Source organism: Zosterops lateralis (genome assembly GCF_965231275.1).
Source record: "Zosterops lateralis genome assembly, chromosome: 2".
Lineage (NCBI taxonomy): Eukaryota > Metazoa > Chordata > Aves > Passeriformes > Zosteropidae > Zosterops > Zosterops lateralis.
This window is the reverse complement of record NC_139763.1, coordinates 14,069,014-14,086,437: the sequence shown is the minus strand read 5'-3', so window position 1 is coordinate 14,086,437 and position 17,424 is coordinate 14,069,014. Positions and strand designations below refer to the sequence as shown.

Sequence of the window (17,424 nt, the reverse complement as noted above, 5' to 3'; positions counted from 1 at the left end):
TTTGCATTTTGTCCCATGTTGATTCTTGCTGTCATTTCTGAGGACTGTCCACTGTGCCCCCAGGATCTTTTCTGTGAGTGGCAATCGCTTATCACTGTATAGGTAATCAGGACTGTCCTCCTCCCCCCGGACATCTCTCTCTGTGCTCATTGTTACAGCGTGCCCCTGTCGCTTTGTCACTCAGCGCTGTAACCATTAGGCTTAGCCAGCTTTCAGCCCCAGTATCCTGAACAACTTGGTGGGTCACTAAATTCCATCATGTCAGTACTCATTCCGTTTTCTTGGAAACGGCCTGAAAATACTCAGGCTGCAGAAAGAACCACTCCAGCAGAGAAAACACGTGGGGAATCTCTCGGTATATTCCTATCCTCACTGTGCTCTCCTTCAGCTAAGATGATCTGGAAGCCTTTGGTGAAGGGCTCCATGAGAAGTCTGCCCCACTGGCCGAGCAGCTTTCCGCCCGTGCCCCGGGGCTGGAGGGGAGGCGGACACAGCCCTGGGGATCCCGCCCGAGCCCCGGCCGGTTCCAGCTTCCCCTCGGCTGCCGAGACCCGACTCCAGGTGCCCCGACACCCCGGGGCTGTGAACATGGGCCGGGGAGGGACGCGGGATTCCGCGGGCAGCGGCACCGGGCCCGGGCACGGCGAGAGCCGCGGGAACAGCCGGGAACAGCCGCGGCAGGCGGGGTGGGCTCGGCCTGTCCCGGGCTCGGGCTGCCCCGGGCTCGGGCTGTCCCGGCTCGGGCTGTCCCGGCTCGGGCTGTCCCGGCTCAGGCTGTCCCGGCTCGGCGCTGTCCCGGCTCGGGCTGTCCCGGCTCGGGCTGTCCCGGCTCTGGCTGTCCCGGGCTCGGGCTGTCCCGGGCTCGGCTCTGTCCCGGGCTCGGCGCTGTCTCGGCTCGGGCTGTCCCGGCTCGGGCTGTCCCGGGCTCGGGCTGTCCCGGCTCGGGCTGTCCCGGCTCGGGCTGTCCCGGCTCGGCGCTGCCCATGCCGGGCCCGCCGGGCACAGGAGGCAGCGCGGGCTCGGTCCCGGCGCCGCCCGCTCCGTCCCGGGGTAATCATTAACCGGGCCCGGCCGCGCATCGCCGCCCGCACTGGCCGGGACCGGGGACCGGGGACAGGACACGCACCGAGCCCGGCACCGCCGGGACACCGCAACGGGGGCCGGGACACCGCAGACATGGAGAGCGAGGCGAACGGGACCCTGGACCCGTCCTGCGACGCCAGCGACCCGCCCTACTCGGAGGAGCTTCTCCGGAGTAAGTGTGGGGCGGGAGGAGAGGGATGGCGGGGCTGCCCCTGCCCCTGTGCTGCGTCTGTCCCTGCCCTGCCTGTTCTTCCTGTGTCTCTGTCCCTGCCCTGCCTGTACCCCTGTCCGTATATCTGTCCCTGTCTCTGTCCCTGTCTGTGCCCCTGTCCCTGCCCGTCCCCCTGTCCCTGTGTGCCCCTGTCCCTGTGTGTTCATTTCCCGGCGAGGAAATCCCCGGCAGAGCCCGCACCCGCCTGTCCCGGCCCATCTCCGCCCGCCTGGGGCCGAGCGGGGCGAGAGCAGAGCCCGGCCCAGCCCCGGCCCGGCCCGCGGGGATGTCACAGGACGGGCCGGGCGGGAGCGCCCCGGGACTGCGGGACCCGGAGTGACCCGGCCCCGGGACTGCGGGACCCGGAGTGACCCGGCCCCGGGACTGCGGGACCCGGAGTGACCCGGCCCCGGGACTGCGGGACCCGGAGTGACCCGGCCCCGGGACTGCGGGACCCGGAGTGACCCGGCCCCGGGAGCTGCGCCGGGTCTGGGGCTCCCTCCGGTGAGATCTGAGCAGTGGAGATGTCTGTGCACTGAGAGCTGCACCGCCCCGCCCGCAGCCAAGTCTGGAAGTGGCGGGTTTTTGGAGCAGGTTAGGCTAAAGAGGCTGGGGCAGAGGCTCTGCTGGCCCTTCGGACAGGCTGCGGGTCCGGCAGGAGTTAGTGCTGATGACGAGCATGAACTTCTCCTAAATTAAGCATGACTCCACTGTGGGGCCTTTTCCTGTCTCTGGAAACACATCCCTTGGGAGAAAATGCACTTCAACCATCAGTTGTGGGTCAAAGTTGATATCCATACCCAGTGTCAATGGAGACATAAAACTATCACCAGTGGGTAAATGTTGATATCCATATGCAGCTTTAAGGGAGAAGCAAAAAAGATTCTGGTGAAGACACCAGGTTTTATCTCTGGCTGGGTATATCAGGGGCTTTTCCTTACACTGTTCATGTGCCCCACAAAATTCCACTGAGTTTCTAGTAAGTTTGCCTGCCTAAATAAGGAAGTTACATGTAACATGCCTGTGAACATATGATGGAAGCAGAGAACTAATACTGAATACATGAATACATGTTTGCCTGTGGCCTGCCTGGAAAAGTTCCCAGATTATGTATTCATTTCTGCTCCATCTTTACATTCACCTAGGGATATTTGTCCTGGAACTCCCCCTTTCTAAAGGAACTATTGCATAATGCTTTGAATAGGTGAAGGTGTATTCTTCCCACCTGCTGTCTGTGGATCCTGGAAAGATTTAGTCATGAACTTCAGTGTTTGAATGGCTCTGTGGAGTCAGTGATCTCTGCCTGTACAACTAGGGATGAGTGCCAGTATTTGCAGGAATAGGGCAAGGAAGGCCCTCAGAGATGATGTTGTTACATTAGTGTCTGAAAAGCTCATGAAATAAATCAGAACTGTCTGTTTTCTCTTCTCTCTCTGCAGGCCTTGACCTACCAGGGAGATTTCTCTTTGCAATCTTGACTCTGATGACGCTCATTGCCATTCTGGTGTTTATAGAGGAAGCAGTCTACATCTACAAGAAAATCCCCTCCTCCAAAAGATCAATCATAATTTGGATTAATGCTGCAGCTCCAGTAAGTTAGGACAGAAGCAAGACAAAATTCAATGTTGAAAACAGTCCTCCCCTGAAAATCCACAGGAGCCACATGAGATTTATCCCTGCCCTTCATACAGCCTTCCTCTCTTTTCTCTGTAGGTGATCTCCACTACTTCATGCATTGGCATGTGGGTTCCTCGCTCAACAATGTTTACAGATTACACAGCAGGAATGTGAGTATTCTGCTTCTTTCTAGGTGTTGCTCCAAACCCTGAATTTCTTCCCTTTAAACATCTGCTGCTCTTGGTTACACAGTCAGTCTGTAAATTTAACAATTCAGTAATTTTTTTGTTTGAGTTGAAATCTCTTGGCAGCTCTTTCCTGGGAGGTGGAAAATGCTGAAACAGTTCCCAGTGCTGCAGTCTCCCAGTGTGGGAACATCAGCATGAAGGATCTGTGACTCGCATGTAATTGATCCCTTGGATTGACAGTCTCTTTGGAGCAGTAGTCTGTCTTTCCTCTCTCTGCGTGTCATGTGCAATGAAAGTCTGGCCTGTGACTTCTTCCCTGCACTTTTACTAATGATGAGCCATGGAGGTCTATTATTAATGATGCCGAGTGAGCCCCTGATGAGTATATCAATGTAGAAATGTTCCACAGTTGTTCTGATAAAAGCACTTTATGTGTGAGCATGACAGCTCCGGCATGCACAGAGAAGAAGGGAGAAATGTGGTCCCTGCTTTCTGGAGGTGATGGCACAGCCCTGGTGGGCAGGACCAAGTAGGGGTGTGCAGTGGCCCTGAGTACTCCACATCTGGAGATGAGTAAAAGAGTAAAAGAGAAGGGACAATACAGTAGCAGGGAACACTGCTAGCATGCAGCAATGTTTGCAGGTCGTGCAGATTGCCAGAAACTTCCAACAATCCAGTCCTGTGGCACTTCAAGCCTGTTTAAATTCCCCTTTCTCCCTTGCCCAAGCTGCAGGCAGTGCAGAAGAGGACCTCTTTTATTGATTGGATTTCCATGTTTGGTGGCATAATCTGCAGTTCCTGGGTAGGGTTCAGAATGTGCAGCCAGGGAAGGAGGGAGAGGTGGGGTTGTGGCAGTCGATGCTTTGTCTGCAGAGGAACCACACCCTGCCTGGGCCAGCACATTCAGCGATAGCTATTTATGTGAACCCAGCCATGTTTGTTGGTTGAAAGCCATGTCTGAGGAGGAAGAGGACTTGTTCTAAAAAGTTCGGACTAGCCAGAACTAGGTGGCTTATGGAAAAATACAGCCATGATGACAGGAGAGCCTGTGCTTGAATACTGACCCTACCACCAGAGTGGCTTTGGGAAACTCCACACCTGCTCTGTGCCTCCGTTGATTCCTCTTTCAGTGAGGTTAGGGCTGTTCTGGTCCTCCAAAGTGATGGGAAGCAGAAGTTTTCTCACAGATAGAGCTGTGATTTTTTGTTGATTAGCTGTAAAAACCCTGTACAGAAGGTGGCACTAGCCTGCACAGGTGTATGACACACACACGAGTTTAAGCTGGCATTCTGTTGCTCTCCTAGATTTTTTGCCATAGTTATCCACAAGTTCCTGATGATGATGATTAAAGACTGTGGAGGGCAGAAGGTGCTCCTCAGGAGGTTTGAAAATGGTCGCTTCACCATCAGCACTGGCCCCTGCTGCTGCTGCTGCCTCTGCCTCCCTCGTGTGCCCATCACCAGGTGAGTCTCCCTTTCAGATTTCCCAGCTTGAAAACGGCTGCTGGAATTCAGCCAGCTTGGCAGGGCCAGGGTTACAGCAAAGCCTCCCAAAAGTCAGTCTCAGGCCGTCTCAAGGTGTCTCTTTTAAACAGCATCATCACTTTGGGGCTGTACACCATCACTAACTTATTTTGTATCTATAATGCAGAGGTGTGGGAGGAGAAATTTCTACTCTAGAAAACCTAATAATTGACATTGCAGTTTCTTTTCGTTCCAGAAGGGATCAAATATCTTGAGATTGGGTATTTTTCACAAGCAGGATTGTCAAATGGAGGCTCTCTTGATAGAATTTTTCTCTCACTTTGATAAAATTGAAACGTTTCATTCTGATTTTGACTTTAAAACTACTTGAGATTAAAATAATTTTTAGAACATAAAGTAGATGTAATTCTTGTAAAGCTTTGTTCTCAATGAAATGACATTGTCTGGTGAGGCAACAAGAGAAGTTTTCTTCTTCTAAACTTAGTATTAAAGCATTTTTGAGAGTGGGATGGAGAGCTACAGGAGCCAACATACTGTAATATAAACCTGTCCTCCTTTGAGCACTGCCTGATGGAACTCCTCCTCTGGTTAGTTTCACCCTGTCACTTACACACCAGTCCACAGCCTGGAAGCCTCGTGTATTCCCTGAGCTTTCCTACTGCCATAGAGCATAAGACTGTTTCTCTAATTATGAGCAAAATCTGAGAGACTGAACTTACAAAAGAGGCTTTTCTGTGAGGATGTGGACTTTAATGTCAGAGAGTCCTAGGGTAGTGTACAATCTGTTTAAAGAAAAGCATCAAACAGAACAGTGTAGTGGTTTCTGATGAATTTTCAAAAATTTTAATTTTTTATTACAATATTTTTTCCTTGAACTGCCTCATTTGGTATTAGAATTTAAACTTTAGTTTCCACCATTTCATTTTAATAGAGTAACAGTAAATATTTACATGGAGAGAGTATGAAGAAGAGGAGTAATAAACCAATGAAAAAATGCACCTTTATTTGTTTTTCTTCCATGTCTGTTACCCTGTGTATAGGTTGTAGTAGCTGGGAGCTTGGGAGAGGATCCCCTACTCTGCCTTGCTGTTGTTCAGCCCATTGGCAGCTTAGGCAGGATGATGTCAGTTTATATGGGCTCATTTCAGGAGCGAGGCAGTGCCTACTACTGCTGGCAGGAAGGACAGCTGTCTGTTTAAAATTTAAAAGGGGTTTTTGCTGTGCAGAGGGCTTGGGCCTCCTTCTCCAGTGTCTGCACCACAGGGAAACCTACCTGCTCTCTACTTCTAACCTCTAGCCTTTTCCCATTGCAAGGTACCTTTTTAATGAAATTATATTGGCAAGTTATGCAAGGGAAAAGTCACGTTCCTCATGTTCCTTCCATATGTGTCTTACAGGGAAACAGGGAGCTACCCCAAGGGAGGGATTCATTATTTAAAAAAAATTATATATATATATATATATATATATATATATATATATATATGCAGTCCTAGTGAAAATAACAAGGTACGGGTGAGGCAGTGTAACAATTCATGGCATAGGGAGAGGTGTGGCAGAAGAGATCTGGTGATCAGTAAAGATAGGCCCATGTTAACAAGGGAAACAACTCATGGAATTGCAGTGACTGCGCTGTTTGTCACATGTATTATTCTTTAAAGCCCTCTGGGAATAATAAATCTTTGAAGAGACACCCACTGAGTGGCTGGCCCATTGCAGGTCTTTCCACATATGTTTGTGCTGTTGATAATCTTGTGATTATTAGCTACATTCATGGAGCAATTCCTATAATTCCGGGTTTATGGCTATATCCTTTAGCACACTAAAGGTGAGCCTGTTATCTGTGAGGCACCTCTGATGGCAGTGTCAAGGGCCCAAGGAACTCCAGTGAAAACAACACTGAAAATATGGGAAATAATGCACAGTAACAGACTAAAACATGAGGCAGCTGTAGCAGCTGCAGCTTCTCCTGTGAAAGCTGAAGGAGAGTTCAGTTCAGTCACTTTTCATGCCCTCTATTAGAAAGTTCAACTGCCCCTTTCCTGGTGGCCTTTAGTGCTGGCTGGCCAGGTTACAGGTGTGTTCTGGAGCCCCTTCATACTGACAGAAGTGAAGGAATCCTGAGCTGTCCTGCTGGCCTTGTGCAATTTGCCGAGTGAGAGACTGTTCCTTTCCTCTGTTAGACTGCAGAGAAGCAAAGCCTGATGCCTGAAAAACTACCAGTCCTTTCACCCAGGTCTGTGTGATTCCCTTTCTTGATCTACCACAGGACTAGGAAGTGGTTGAACAGGCTGATTTGTCCAGTTTCATGGGAGAACTGAAATAACAAGGCAACAAGGCAAGAGCAAATGGCATCATTGTTCAGAAACCGGTTATGCAGCTGCTGTCTCCCTAGTTGGCTTCAGGGCAGAGAAAGGCATCATGTTTTGCCCAGCTTTGGTTAGTATGTACTTGCTGCAGAGCAGGAAAAGTACTATTTTTGTAGAGACTTTGTTAAATAAATATTGGGAAATTCTTGGAAATATTTTCTAATCTTGAAGCTGTTCCTCCCCAGATTTTAGCCACATGCTACAGGAGTGGAAAAGTTTTGCAGTTGACAGTATCCAGAAACTGTTATTAAGGTTGCTAATAAGATCTTGGCCTATCTAATTTATTTTATTTTATATTTTTGGCCAGGCAAACCCTCTTTTGGCTGAAGCTGGGCACCTTTCAGTTTGCTGTCTTTCGTCCTGTGCTCATATTTCTATCAATAGTGCTTTGGACTAATGGCAATTACGTCCTTAACAATGTAAGTAGCTATTTTAATCTGAGACGGTCCTCAAAATCCGTAGGTTTTAGGGTTGATGTATATCTTAGCCTACAACTAAACTCTAAAATCTGGGACCACTTCCAAACGAGTCCTTACTGTATTTTTTGAGACCCTGAAGCATATAATTTCTACCTTCCTCAACTCTCTTGGAAAGAAATTGGGCATCGGGGGGGTTGGGCATCAGATTATGCTCCAATACATTTCCCAGCTTGTATGATTTAGAATAGTAGGACTGCAAATTGCCCTGTGGGATGTATCTGCCCTGTTTTGTAAAATACAACCTTAAGAAACAAGTGTATGTACTGGCATGTTAACAGGAAGCCTAATTCTATGGTTTTCAGCAAGTCATGGTGATTTTTATATCTGTGCAAAATAGAAAGATAGTGCTGTACTTCTGCTTTGTACCATGTAACCTGCAAGATGATGGAGAAATTTGTATCTGATAATGATTTGGCACCTCTTGGATAACTCAGACTAAAAGTAGAATTTTTGTTGTTGTTTCATGTTATAAAATGAATGACCCACCCGAGATGTCAGGCTGAACATGCTCTCATGAGCTATTGAGCATTGCCAGGTGCTGCTGGGGTCTCTGAAAAGGCACACACTCCATGGCTGGCAATTGCAAAATCGAGGGCTTGTGTCACTTGGCACCTCCCCAGGCTGAGCACATCTCCTGTTGGTGCCTGCAGGAGGAGAGCCTGGGCCAACACTCCACTTGGTACTGGGCAGTTTCCTCATGCAAAACCTGGCAAATGCTACTGCCACCAGCTTTCATGGAGATAGAAAAAAACATTTTAACATCATCCAGTTCACAGCTTCTTCCTGGAAACTCTAAAGTAAGGTTGTGTGATTTGCTTCTCAGTTGTCTCCCAAAGGACCTGCACTGTGGATCAGCTGCTTCGTTGGTGCCCTCACCCTTTGTGCTCTGTGGGCAGTAGCAATCATGTTTCGAAAAGTTAGGATTCTCCTTAAGTGTAAGAACATTATCCCAAAGTTTGCTCTTTATCAGGTGAGAACTTTCATATTTCTGGTAAGAATTTCTCTTAACTGCTGATACTGTTTTCCTCTCTAGTTCTTGCTCATTTGTTGAAAATTTACAGTATTTTTTCCCATTAAATACTCTGTGCAAAGCCATATTTTTACCTGATTAAAGCTGAATCCCTTTGGAGCACTCTCCTTGGCTGCTGTTCAGTTTCACTTTGAGCCAATTTGCCTCTAGTCTCTCAGGAGTGCTGGAGATGTGAAAGGCATGTAAAATCTATTTATCTTTAGACCAGTGAAATCACAACAGCACTTTCTGTGGGGCTTGAAGGAAGCTCTGTAGATGTGGTACCCTGAAATGCAATGTTGAAATGCTGGTGTGTACCTCAGAGAGGATATGTTGCATTATGCAGGCTGTTGTTTGAACTGTTTCAGCATCCCACAATGTGCTGTTTTCACAGTATTCTTTGGCCATTCTGCACTTCAGAATTAGATAATAGTGAAAATACTGGCTGCAAATAATTAAATAGTAAGGAACAGTAAGGTTAGACTGAAAAAGCACAGGGACAAGGCCACCCTCTTCCACATCACTCTATTTAGAGTCCAGTGGAATCCTTGGATACGTGTCCTTCTTGAACAGCACATATATCAAAGCTGGGGCACTGAGGTTAGGTAAATTATTAAGCACTTGTAAGGGCAGTAAACAGGATGGTCACACCTGCAGAGCTGTGTTAGGGTGAATTCAGGTTTGGGATGGCAAACTCTGCTGATGTGAGGGCCTGGACTCAGGCAGTTCCAGCAGCTACAGAGGCACCTGGATAACTCCATGGCAGCAAAGGTTTGGCTCAGTATAGTGTGATGTGCGAGTGGTGGTTGCTAAACTCAGGCTGTGGAGAGTCCCTCATACTTTCTGGCAAAGAAGCCAGTCTCATATCATTTGGGGACCACAACATCTCCATGCTGTGACAAAAAGAGGAGGCAACAGGAAAAATGTTCTTTGAATCTTTCTTTCATTAAAGAAGAACATAAGCTCATGGGTCAAATTAACCAGCATTTTTTAAACCTTGTTACCAATTATTCAGAACTCAGTATTATTTGAAATCCCTGCAGGGAGGTCTGTGTATAATGTAACTCCCAAATGAAGGGCTGAGAAGAAATACTTTTCAAGTCCAGGATTAATTTAATTCTCCTATTCAGAGCAATATCATCCTGACCTTAAGATGAATTCTGCAGAATGGCAGGCACCCTGCTGGTAGATGGGGGGAAAGGGAGGGCAAGGAGGAATGAGGCAAAAGAGGTTCTGTTATGAAAGCAGAACTGTGTGAACTATAAACCCCTTTCTAGTAGCTAAGGCATTTGTTTTCCCTTTCTGGTGCAGTTTATTGTTATTCTGAACCAGCTGCAGACCACTATTATCAACATATTTGCTGCACAAAAAGTCATTCCCTGTGCTCCACCACTCTCCTCTAGAGCAAGAGGATCATGTAAGTTTTTTGGGGAAGAATGTTCTTCATTTACTTATAAAAGTACCAGTTCAGTGTTGCTAATGGCAATTTCTGGTGTTTTCCCAAAATACAAATTTCATGGTATCACTAGCTTTTGGAGAATATTCTTTTTTATTTTAAAAACAGGAACAAAAGTTTTATAGCTGTCATGGTCATAGAGAACAACTTGATAATGAGAAGATCTGGAATCAGAAATGAGAGGAAAAGAAATCAACCTGTTAATTACTGTTAAATCACTTGTGTTTTGGATGCATAATTTATTGCACACTTCTTGATGGGCAATACAGGAATTCTGTAGCTGATGTCATTGCTGAGTGTGAGAGACAAGGGGACAGGATGATAGAGTTTGTTCATTTTGCACACATGAACATTAATAAGCCAAATACTAAATTTTTGTCTGATAGTAATTTCCCCTTTTGGGGGCTTTTCTTTGTCTCCCTTTTTTTTTTTTTTTTGTTTTGTTTTGTTTGGTTTGGTTTGGTTGGTTTTTTTGTTTTGTTTTGGTTTGGTTTGGTTTGGTTTTTTTGTTGGTTTTTTTTTTTTTTTTTCAGATATAGCCCAGCAACTGCTCATCATGGAAATGTTTCTGATAACTGTAATCTCAAGGGTGGTCTATAGGAGAAAATACCATGACCTAGAGCCTCCAGAGTGTGTGGCTGAAGAACCTGGGGACAAGGAGGAGACTCCTAAGATTATCCTGAATGGTGTAGTTGTTGAAGATGGATTGCCAAAGGTTTAGAAGCCTCCTGTGCTCTTCTTATGTAGGAGCTGTAAGATCGGCTTCAGGAACTTGTGTATTCTTGCACCAAAAATAGCCACTGCCCATGTTGGAACAACTTCTGGCAGAAATGCCTGTGAGCTGTAGTACTGAGAGGACCAGGAAAGATAATTTGCTTATTCTCCAGCAATGTATGCATGGTGTGAGTGTTTTCACACCATGTAATTTACTAAGATTTTATACCATTTTATACTGTTACAGGGTACTTGATGGTGCCAAACTCTCTTACCATATGATTTTTATTCTATTTTTATTTTTTAGCTATTAGAATGGCAATGATTTAGAGTTAATTCAGAATAATTGTTTTTCGTCTTTTTTGACTTTTAAAAATCTTATTTCACCCTGGATTGCTGTCATATGTCCAACACAGCATTTTTTCTCTCTAGGGCAAGGCTTTTTACATTCCTTGGGAATTCACCTCCTAAACTGGTAAATACTCAGTTACTGTTTGTCAATATGTCAGGTGTTCTTCCTGTGGACAGCAGGTTCTCTTTCACCAGCCTGGAAAAGGCAAGTAGGAGTTAAGAGTCTGGGATGTCTTCTGCCACTGGTCTGTGGTGTTCCATGGTGCTTTGGTTCTCTGCTTGGTGAATGGGGATAGTGATACTCAGGATCCTTGCACTAATAGTGACTGAAAGGATTATTGGGGTGCTGGACACCAGCCAGCTGAACATGAGCCAGGTGTCCCCATGTGGCCAAGAGGGCCAATGGCACCTGGCCTGGATCAGCAATAGTGTGGCAGTAGGACCAGGGCAAGATTGTCCCACTGGAGAGGCCACACCTGGAATCTTTTGTTCAGGTTTGAGCCTCTCATGACAAAAAGGGCATTGAGGTACTGGAGTGTGTCCAGAGAAGAGCAGGAGAACAAAGCTAGGCGAATGGGATCACATTATACTTTGGGTTGGAAGAGACCTTTAAAGGTCACCTAGTCCAAGCCCCTGCAGTAAGCAGGACATTTTCACCTAGATCAGGTTCCTCAGAGCCCCATCCAATCTGACCTTGAATGTTTCCAGGGATGGAGCACCTGCCACCTCTCTGGGACACCCATTCCATTATTTTATGTCTCTCACTTAAAAAATTTCTTCCTTATATCTAGTTTAAATCTACCCTCTTGTAGTTTAAAACCCTTTTTCCTTGTCCTGTTTTAACAGGCCCTACTGAAAAGGGGGTCTGTTTCTTATAGTCCCCTTTAGGTCCTGGAAGGCCACAATAAGTGGCCTCTTCCCAGAGCCTTCTCTTCTCCAGGATGAACAGTCCCATCTCCCTCAGCTTGTCTTCATAGGCTGAAGTGCTCCAGCCCTCTCATCATTTCTGTGGCCCATCTCTGGACCCACTCCAACACACAGTGGGGTCTTATTTTTGGCTTACATTGAATTAAAACATTACATTCATTTTGGGAGTTGGTGGGAAATGAAATATTCTGAAAATAACTAGTGAACCACCAGAAGTACAAATTGGGGCTGATTTAAACAAAATGTTTTCTTCTTTCTGATTGAGGTCAGAAACAATATTTTCTTTAACAACTGAAGGATTCCATTATAGTAGAAAACTTGAATTATTTTTGTTTTGAAATGGTTGACACAATTTTTATATTTTATCTTTTTTTTTTTTTTTTTAAGTAGGTAGTCTGGGAAATCAATACAGACTTTTGAACTGCATTAATTTAAGAGAATCTGCACTTTTACCTTGAAAAATAATTTATACTCTGCATTAGAGTGAGTGCATCAGAATTAACTGGGATCAGCTAATTTATTCTTAACATGAGAAATCTTCTTAATGTATTTTAACATTAGCAATACTGAATTTCATAACAGCATTGGGGATGATTGGCTGCGAGTTCAATCAGCTTCAAAATTGGAAAATAAAATATTTTGAGTTGGTAAGACATCTTTGTGTTTTCTGTAGTGGTTCTGCTTTGATGGGTGGGATCTGAGGCATGGAAAAGCAGACCCATGTGCTGTAGTGGAGAGTGCATTTGAAAACCAGTGGAGAGTGTGAGAAGTGGTGCCTGTAGGTCCAGAGGAGGCTGCTGGGGCACAGCAAAACTCTTCACTCATCGCTGTTGGGCTGGTGTCTGACATGTCTCTGCAGTGCCTGTTAAATATATCTTGTAAACATCAGTGTGGGCCTGATTAAGCCACAGGTATTGCTGGCTGTTATGTTTTTGGATAGTTATTTAATACTGCTTGTGACCTTCATCTGACACATTTCAGCAATAAGGTGTGACAATTGGTGATTGTCAATCAGACTTGGGACTTGGCAGCAAATCTGTTTACAACGTACCGTCACGGAGCTCTTATTCCAAACATCACTTACTTACACAGAAGCCTTTTCAGAGCAAAATCAGACATACATTTTCTTAAATACATGCCTAAGAGCTTTCCTGAGTTACAGCTAATGTGACTGTAGCAGAATGTGTGGGCCTTATTGTTACAAATTTTGTTTTCCTATTTTTTTATTAATATTTTCTTGCTCTCCTCTGGCTCAGATAGATAGCTGTGTCCTGACTAATTGAGGTGGAAACAGGTGGCCTCCATTGCAGGGTACTTTATTCAGGTACTCTTGAAATGAAAACATTGCAAATCACCACCTCCAAGCTGGACCTTCATCAGTCTGGAGCTGGAAAAACAAAACAGAGGCGGAAATCCCTCCAGTCTCAGTCCTGATAACCATCTCTTTCAGGTCACTTTCAACTACGTGTTTGTGATTGAAGTATTTGAAAACAGTTGACAGGAGCTAGAAGATAAATTTCACCACTTGTTTTATACAGCTGTAGTAAAGTAATAAGTGTTAGGGTGACTGCATAACCGTCATGCAGTGTTTGCCTGGGATTTTCGTGTGAGGAAGGTAAAGGTAATATTATCAGTGTTTTCTGTGATTAACAACATTAAACAGAGATAAGCATACACAGAGTGTGTGGTTGAGGGTTAAGAGGCTTCAGGCACGTGGAAGTAATTCATCAGGACATGGGAAAAGATGAGTCATGTGCTTTGGGTGTCCATGTGCTAAAGATGCAGCAGGAGGGTGAACATTGGCCATGAAATCTCCTGAAGTGTCATGTAGGGGCATACAACCCACACACAAAGGAGTCTAATCTCTAACACCTTCTAATGCTGCAGGAGTGTGTTGGTGAACAGAAGCTGCTCCATGCTCTTCTTTTCCACCTGTCCTTTAAGCTATTAATTTTAAAGCGACACCAGCTGAATCCCTCCTCTTTCAGAAGACTGTGGTGTGGGCTCCTGTTGGCTGCAACATGGGCAGTGGCTGGAACCTTGAAGAGGTTCCCTCAGCAGACCTTCTTGAAAGGCAAAGTTTGCCATTCCTTTGTGTTTCTCATGTCTCAGGCCTCTCACCAAAGGCCTCATGACTTAATGCCCAAACAATATGTTTCAGGAGTTAAGAGGGGGCTCTGCTGGTTGTAGAGCTTTTTATCCCCACATCCCACCCTCCAATTGTCCTGTCTTCTCCTTCACCCTCACACTTGCCTCTGCCTTGTTCTCCCTTGCTTGGGAAAAACTCGTGGGTACCCATGAGGGAGGATGTGCAAGGCTGTAGGCTCATGCCTGCAGAGCCAGGACAGCTAGAGCCTACTTCCTAGGCAGTGTCTGTTTCCAAAGACACACCAAGAAAAAATACCCACAGCAATAGTTGTGATCCTATGGATCCTATGGGAGCAGGTGGAAGAATTTGGGTAACATTATTGAGCTGTTAGAGAGTGTCCAAAGGAGGCCACGTGGGTGGTGAAGGGCCTTGAGGTGAAGCTGTGTGAGGAGCTGTTGAGATCACTTGGTCTGTTCAGCCTGGAGGAGAAACTGAGGGGAGACCTCATTGCAGGTACAGCTTCCTCATGAGGAGAAGAGGAGGGATACTGATGACTTCTTTGTTGTGACCAGTGACAGGACCCAAGGGAATGGCCTGAAGCTGAGTCAGGGGAGGTTTAGTTTGGGTACCAGGAAAAAGTTCTTCACCCAGAGGGTGGCTGGGCACTGGAACTGGCTGCTCAGGGAAGTGGTCACAGCACCAGCCTGATAGAGTTAAAGAAATGTTTGGATAATGCTCTCAGGCACAGGGTGTGGTTCTTGGGGATATCCTGTCCAGGGCCAGGAGCTGGGGTGATGATCCTGATGGGTCCCTTCCACCTCAGCATATTCCGTGATTCTGTTGGAATACAATCAATGGTAAATTGGACAAGTTAGGGCATAGGAAAGCAGTAGAGAAGCCCTGAAGACTCGTGGATAACAGAAGACAGCAGTCATTTGCTACACACCTAATGCAAATGCTGGAATAGGTCTGTTGCAACAACTCCACCTATTCAATATTGAATAATTTGAGGCATTTGGCTTCCTTACCCTTTAAAAAAATCTGCAGCTTTTGCTGACAGCCATTCACGTGTTCCTTCAGGACAGCTCATGAATGTACTTGCATCTCCTTAGCTCCCAGGTAAAATGGATGAGTATTTTTAAGACAGTTTTTGGGGGAAGAGGGTTAGATAACTGACCTCTTAACTGCTTTAGATTCCCTACAAAGTGTTAGCTAGGTGATTCTAACAGTTGTCTGAATCAGCATGATCATCTTTGTTTTAGCAAAAGGGAACCAGAGCAGGGAAATCCAGAAGACTATGTCTCTGCATTGTGCTGGTTGACAATATGAAGAAAATCAAAACAGTAGATTGAAAGAGCTTAAAACCTATTTTTGTAGAATATTCTTTTTCTTTGCCCCCCCATTTCTCTATTTGTTGCTATTTCTTTGTATGCAAAAGAAGTTTGTTACACCTGTACTGATGCCACTTCCTCAGAAATAATTGAGCAGTTGGCATGCTGCTTAAGTCTCAGAATATCCTTTATTATATTTCAAACAAGGAAAAGGAATCTCTTCTGTGGAAAGTGCACCGAAAAACAGGAAGAATATTTTATTCAACAGCTTTTACATTTTTGTGGGAGAATTCAGGCAAATTTTGACAATAATTTGGACAGTTTTGGTCAGTTCTAAGGAGAGAGAATTGTCTTTGGACAATTTTCTTTTCATTTGCCGGTGTTTTTTCCCTTCACAACTACACCTAGGACCCATTCACTAATACCTAACTGCCCAACACCCCTTATGCAGGTAGGATCACAGCAAATGTAGAGAACCAGTGGTAGGATAAAATTACTTTTGTTTCCTTTAATGCAATTTAGCAGCTGAAAAGTGTCAGTCTCCCCTCTAGAATTCAGGCATCAGATCACAGATGTCATCTGGGAACTAAGGAACAGTTTCCACACAAGCTGAAATTAGTGCAGACATCTTGGGGAATTGCTAAGCTGTGAGAAAGTGCTGCCAGACATTCTGCAGAGCAGAGCCATAGGGAGAAAGGGAAGGTTGCTGCCAAGGGGCAGAGGATTGACACAGAGACAATTAGCAGCTCAAGGGTTCTCAGTGAGGAAAAAGCAACACAAAAAGCATTCAAAACTGTAGAAGCAAAACCAAGTAGCCCAGTAACAGCAGCTGAGCCCTCTCCAAGCAGCCACAGAAGACAAACCTTTCCCTCTTGGCTGAAGCAGCCCAGCCGGCCCTGGCAGCTCTGGTGCCTTATCAAGGGTGGCAAGCACCTTAGTTTGTTAACTCTACCCACACGTTGTGCATATTGACCCATAAATCAAAAGTTTAACTCTCTTAAGCTGTGAAATCCATTTTGCTGAGGCTTGGTACCCAGCAAAAGGGAAAATTGTTCAGTATAGGTAGCACCTCCTCATCTATCACCCATGGCAAATTCCTGCCTTAAGAGCCAAAGCAGGGACTAGAAGCAGCATGGCAACAATTTCTGAATTCATATTAATCCTTTATTGGCAGTTATTGAAAAAGGTGAGTTTTGAGTTTCAGCATCTCCCTGTAGCCTTTTCATACCCAGCCAGCAAAGGGTGTGAGCTAATTGTTAAATTCAGTTCAACAAGTTCCTCATTAGGGTGAAATTACCTGAGTTTGAAATCTGCTAATTTTCCAATCAGGGTGAGTGTTTGCACTTGTGATTTGGAAATAATTAACACATGGTATAACATCAAAACCTATGTAAAGGCTAATGGTTGAAGGACTAATTTCCTTGGCATGAAAATGGTGTGCTTGGTTTCCCCAGAGTTCTATTACTCTTCTTTCAGCATTGGTACCTGCTGTGTAAGGTGTTCTTGTATTTACTTAGACTGTTTCTCCACAGAGTTATACTTTTTATGATAATTTTGAAAAATTAAACCATTACCTTCCAGGATTGTGGGTATTTATTTTGAAATGTGATGTATTTCTTTCTTCCTCCTGTTAGTGCAGACTTTCCTAGAATTTCTTGTTTCTATTTTCCCTAAAGGAAGTCAATAAACTGATTAGGACTTTAGCCTCAGTTCTGCAAGCTTTCAAATGCAAGCCCTCAGGACACTCATGTTCTGATCCTTCCGAACACTCCTAGGAATGTGAATGCCCTGTAGTATTAGAAAGAAAGGATATCCAGGTAGGATAATAAATTAGGAAAGCAGATATGTAGATGAGTAAAAGAAATGTAGTTGGAAAACACAAACAAATTTTCTACCTTAGTTTCATCAACCCTGAATTCTAACATCCTGAAATAGCTCAGTTGGTCAGAGCATGGTGCTAGTAATGCCAAGGCTGTGGCTTTGAACCTTTTATGGGCCAATTCACATAAGAGTTGGACTTTATGGTATTTGTGGGTCCTTTTCAACTTAATATAGTCTGTGATTCTGTATTATTGGATAACAGTAACTGGTATAAACGAGGTATTTTTTCTGGTAA

At 45.2% G+C, this 17,424-nt stretch overlaps 1 protein-coding gene across 1 annotated transcript; it reads left to right on the top strand.

The window, feature by feature from the left end:
• Nucleotides 1–1,103: 1,103 nt before the first annotated feature.
• Nucleotides 1,104–12,509, top strand: LOC310906504 (organic solute transporter subunit alpha-like). Its single transcript, XM_083855829.1, has 8 exons — nt 1,104–1,255; nt 2,734–2,885; nt 3,008–3,081; nt 4,404–4,562; nt 7,260–7,371; nt 8,255–8,401; nt 9,752–9,857; nt 10,430–12,509. Exons 1-8 carry the CDS (start codon nt 1,177–1,179, stop codon nt 10,615–10,617), a joined length of 1,017 nt encoding a protein of 338 aa, XP_083711955.1. The 5' UTR covers nt 1,104–1,176; the 3' UTR covers nt 10,618–12,509.
• Nucleotides 12,510–17,424: the final 4,915 nt, after the last annotated feature.